Genomic DNA, 5470 nt, shown 5'->3' with positions numbered 1-5470 from the left:
TAATTTTCTAATTAATAGAAAAAGCTTTAGAAGCTGTTCAAGGGCTGCCATAGGTGTTCTTGATGTGGACAAGCTAGAGAGACAACATCTGGTGTCCTGAAGACGTATCCGAAAGGCACAAATACACTGTAGTGCATCAAGAGGTTAGTGTATTTGTTCTTGATTTAATCTAGGGTTCTAAAATTAATCTGATTAATTTTAAAATCTTAAATGGCAAATATAGATCCAAAAACATATTAAAAGAGTTTTAATATGTTGTTTATCATTGAAATCAAATAGATACAAATAAATCTTGCATGATGCATGTGACCCTAGGTGAAAATTTTTGAATTCAATGGTATAAACTTGTGTTTTTCATGCTTTCGCTCCTTCAATGGGGCCTGGGCATTTATTGCATATAGAAACCGAAGCGGATGCATTGGTAACTGAAGAATTAATTGCGTTGACCAATGCAAGTTAGATAAAAAAGAAAGTTCTAGAATGGCAGAGATCGGGAAATGAGAAGGGACTTGATACTAGATAGATTGGAAAAGAAGAGGGTCATAATAGGGAGATCGGAAGAAATAGAGATCAGAGAGCACAGAGAGATTGAATAGCTTTCAAATAACTCTCTTCATAATCAGAGCCGAGTTAGTTAAAGCATTGCAGGCGTGATCAAATCTTCACCGCATGCCTCATTTGCAGAAATGCCTATCTAGCTGACAGACGCCAAAACAGTTATGGCAGTTCTGTACATTTTGATCTCCATCGATGATCACAATTGTAAGGATAGACCCGGAGCCCTTGGATAAAAAAGCAGATGATAGGTTTGGCGCTTTTTATTCCCAGCCTTCGGATCCATCTTGTAAGGCAAGACCCTGAGCCGTTGGATTAAAAGCAGAAAGGACGGATATTCTGAATAAAATCCCAACCCTCCATTTTGATTCTCTTTAATTCTCAGGCATCGGATTGTGTCCTTTTGAATCTAAACCCTCCGTCTCCCCTGATGAGATCCTGACCCTCCATGATGAGCACCCGTTCCCTATAAATACTTGCATGCAATACTGTAGAGGAGACAGACAAAAAAGGTGGTGGTGATTATAGTGGAAAGACTTTGAAACTTGATTTAGTCTTGCTACTTTGCCATTCTAAGCTTTTGAGAAACTTTAGAAACAAATTTTCTTAAGTATCTTCATCGAAGGAGTTCTGAACCCAGAAATTTTCATTTTTAGTGCCTATTCATTGCTCCGTAAGGCTATTTTCTTTGTTCAGTTTCATTCTCACCGCCCTAATATCAGTACATTACTCTCCAAGCTCAACTTCATTCCGGCCTGGTTCCCGCTACTTCGAGTAAGTATTAGTTTTTTGGCCGTTAGCTTTCACCTCTACAAGATTTGTGGACACCAGAGTTAGCCCATTAGTCTCCTCGACTCCTCACAGGTAAGTGTCTAGACTGTCATTTTGTCGAATACTCGTGCTTTAATTTTCTCCGTTTTTATTCTTACAAATTTTTTTATATTCAGTCGCACTAAAATCCTAAAGTAGGTTGTCCAGGCCAATAGTCATTTGCCGAATCTTTTTTCTCTATTCATTTGTAAACTCTATTTATCTCCTCATAGTTTTCATTTCCTTTGAGCATGGATGTTCAGGTCATGGACAACATGTAGATAATCTAAAAGATATTGGTTGAAGTATCTCAACATGAGAGCTTCAGGCCTGAATGAATAAAAATGACAAAAGATAAGCATAGCAAAAGGTCGAATAAATTAGAAATAAGAATAGGTCAAATAAACAAGTTATGAGATCGGGCCTCAGAAACAAAATTAGGCAAAAGTACTATAGATCGGGGATTAAAATGAGATCAGATCCCGGGCTAGCGATAATAGAGATCAGATATTGCTAGTCGAAGAGTTCTAATAAAATGATCAGACGGAAGATCGGCAAAAAGTTCAGTCTTTCATCCACTATCTAGTTATAGGGTCCTGAAGGCTAGGAAAAGCTTTACCCGAACTTCCGGCATTTTGGTACCCCGCCCCCTAAAAATGAGGGGTTAAGAGAGACCCTTTACTTGAATTCTTAGTCTCAAAGTCCTTACAAAATGCCATTCTAGCAAATGTTAAGATATCGGGGAGAGTTCTTACTCAATTCTCATCCAAAATTTCAATAAAATATAGGGAGATCGGAGGAGAGTTCTTATCCGAGATCGCTCGCTTAAAACTTTAAACAGAATACTTTAAGAGATCGGGGGAGAGTTCTTGCCCGATTCTCGTCCAAAATTTTAATAAATGTGGAGATCGGAGGAGAGTTCTTGTCCGAGATTCTTCACTCAAAACTTTGAACAGAATACTTTAAGAAATCGGGGGAGAGTTCTTACCTGATTCTCAGCCAAAATTTTAATAAAATATGTGGAGATCGGAGGAGAGTTCTTATCCGAAATCTCCCATTTAAATTAATACATCAAGAGATCGGGAGAGAGTCCTTACCCAAATTCTCTCGACTAAAACCCGAATTAAAACACTACAACTTCGATACACAAAGTAACCCCTAGACAAAATCTGCTACTCGACACTTACTCACTAAGGGTCATCTCATGTACTCATGTCCTTGAGTAGCCCTAAATAGTGAAATATCAAATATTCCTTATACCCTTATGAAGGATTAACATCGTCACTCCAACCCCCAAATTGCCAATTTCAATTTATAAAGAGCATAATGTTAAATCTGCTTACCCTCGTTGAGGGACGAGGTGGGGTGCCTAACACCTTCCCCACCCATATATGGACCCCGAACCTAAAATCTCTGTCTTCGAAGTGGTTTCTTTTTAATTTACCTTCACAAATGGTTTTCTTTAATTTCCCTTAAAATTAAAGTGGCGACTCCTCACTTTTCTCACTTCGGTGAGAGCTTGTTCAGGCGACCGCAAAAACCCTTGCGACACGTATCATAAGACCTTTTAGTGTTTTATTTTTTATTTTATTTATTTTTTTTTTCATATTGTTGGTAGAGTTTATCATAATATATGGTAAATGTGTAACAAGATTTTCATGTAGCACAGGCATTATGTTTCCCTGGAAGTGAAGTGCCACAATGGATCAAGCATCAGAATGACTCTGGATCTTCTTTCTTTTTGTCATTTAGACAACTAGAGCAGGGGAAATCTACCTGTTTCACATTTTGTGCTGTTTTTGATCCTAAAGTTTGTCATCCTTATCATTTCCAAAGAATTGGATGCACAGTCCATTTCATAAACGAGTCTGGACATAGCCAATATAAATATGATCACTATTGGGATGAAAAGAATTTTCTTGTTGGTTATGATAGGACGGATAGAATGGTTGCTCATTCAGAACACATCTTCTTTTGGTGTTCTTCTCTTAATTTCATACAGAATAGCATGGTCTTTCAATTTTTTGTTGAAGATATTAAAAAACGACATAGTTACAATGGGATAGTTAAGTGTTGTATCCATCTAGAGGAGGAGGAGGAGCCTCCCCTTAAAAGACTGAAACATGGCGATGAACAACCACCTCAGGTTACTTTTAAAGCGCTGGGCGGTGGATATGATTTCTCTCTTGATATAAATACTCTCACTTGCTAATAATCGCCAAAGAACATGTCGTTTTCCTCTCCAAACGGAATGGATGATAGGAAGATATGTTTCTTGTCCTCAATTCGCTTACAGGAAGTGTGCAAACCTATGTTTCTAAGGTGAGACTAATGTTAAAGAGTGAGACTAATGTTAAATCTTTATAAACTTTCAAAACATTTGTTTTGCTCATATCAGCATTGAGATTTGGTACAATTTTCGTTTGAATTGCAAGTTTTTACTCTCTTGGGTGGCAGGTCCTACAATTGCAAGGATGCAAAATGAATGCGGACTGGTTTCAGCAGAGCTAAGGATTATGTGGGATAAATAATTTACAATCGGAGTGTGAGATAGATGTTCAATTGATTGCTTGTCAAGAAAGCATTTCTTTGATAGGAAGAATCCGCATTGCCAGAGCTAATACAATAGGAATTGCATACATAACTTTGCTTAGAAATTTTATTTAGTATTCGCTGGAGCAAGAAGAAGATAAAGGGTTAATGCAATCCTTAGTCCTAGCTACTAAATAACCTGATTAACCATTTTGGATCAGGTGATTTAAGGCTGAAAGTTATTTAAGTCAGTTAAGTCAGTTGGGCTAGGGTGTTTATTGTTATTATTATTTTGCAGGTTAGCCAGCATAGTAGATTGTCTTATCATTAAATAGTGTACATTGTACAGTTATATTGTGGTTACCTATAGACTGGAGCCTAAAATTCTGATAGCTAAGGGAATACTTTGAGCGCAGCTTATTACCCTTTTTATGTCTTTTTACAGCCTTGTTTGACGTTTAATTTGTTGGAAGTCATGCAAACTAAACGAAGACAAACAAAGATGACTATATTGAAATTTAGTTGACGTAATCAAGTCAACGCCATGCCCACGTCATTAGATTTGTGGATGCCATCAGTCTGGTTCTGTTCAACTGATTTTGCAATCTCATCATCTCAAGCTAATCTTCCATCATCTGATTTGCTGCTTGCCTAATTGGATCCAATGCATCATTAGCTCTTTTTGGTTGCCCACCCACCATTTCCTGTGTCTCTAGCTGGTTTTGATTTAATCCTGTCCCTTGATCAGTCTTCACACAGTTCAAATGCCAATCAAACGCACAATCAACACATTTGTAGGTCCAAAAACTCTTGTCCACTCCACCGCACTCATCACACACAATGGAAGTGTTCCCATTCCCACCATAAGGAATATCAAAGGTGAGTTTAAGCTCATGAGGATGTGCATCAATAATGACTGTGCTAGGTAAATCGGCACAATGGGTATGCAAATCAAACTCACATTGAGCACAGCTAAAGCTGAAGGAGCTTCTAGGAACCCCACATGCATCGTATGAATAGGACCCATAAGAGTATGTTGGGGTAGGAAGGAGGGTTAGTGGGTGAGAATTGTGAGATGTGTGGTGACGCCAGCGAGTTAGATTGAGGCATTGGTCATGGAGGAAATATTTGCATGAAAGGCAACCATGAGACGGTTCAATAGCAATAATTAGTCTTTCACAGGCCATGCACTTGATTTCTTCACTTTCTTCGTCAAAGTGAAAAGGTGTCAAGAGATGCCAATGGCGGATTTTTTTTTTTTTCTTGATAAGCGTCTATGGGTGAAATGCTGATATCCCATCTCTCTTTTAATTTTCTGTCTCTTCATGATTTGGAGGTTACTCTTTTTATATTTTAAATAAATAAAATTAGTATAAATTATTAATAAAATTTTATGCCTTGCCATAAAATTCCCAGTTCGACCTCTTTTTTAACTTTTTTACTATAGAACATTAAAGAGTTGTGCTGTAGTTTCTCATCTATTCAGGTCAGATATGTTCGCGCGCTCTTGCAATATTGCTGCTCACACAATGGCTTCGCATATGCATTATGTGGTTGGTCCTTGAATTCTCAA

The 5470-nt window shown here is 37.8% G+C and overlaps 1 protein-coding gene across 1 annotated transcript; it reads right to left on the bottom strand.

Annotated features, from left to right (window-relative positions):
• Positions 1-4308: 4308 nt before the first annotated feature.
• Positions 4309-5084, bottom strand: LOC131182490 (protein VACUOLELESS GAMETOPHYTES-like). Its single transcript, XM_058152046.1, has one exon. It carries the CDS (start codon positions 5082-5084, stop codon positions 4518-4520), a length of 567 nt encoding a protein of 188 aa, XP_058008029.1. The 3' UTR covers positions 4309-4517.
• Positions 5085-5470: the final 386 nt, after the last annotated feature.

Source organism: Hevea brasiliensis, chromosome 8 (assembly GCF_030052815.1).
Source record: "Hevea brasiliensis isolate MT/VB/25A 57/8 chromosome 8, ASM3005281v1, whole genome shotgun sequence".
NCBI classification, from domain to species: Eukaryota; Viridiplantae; Streptophyta; class Magnoliopsida; order Malpighiales; family Euphorbiaceae; genus Hevea; species Hevea brasiliensis.
The sequence above is the reverse complement of the archived record's forward strand: the minus strand, read 5'-3'. Positions and strand labels throughout refer to the sequence as shown.

Excerpts from the sequence above, each read along its gene's own strand:
- LOC131182490 (XM_058152046.1), bottom strand. The coding sequence starts at position 5,084 with ATGGCCTGTGAAAGACTAATTATTGCTATTGAACCGTCTCATGGTTGC.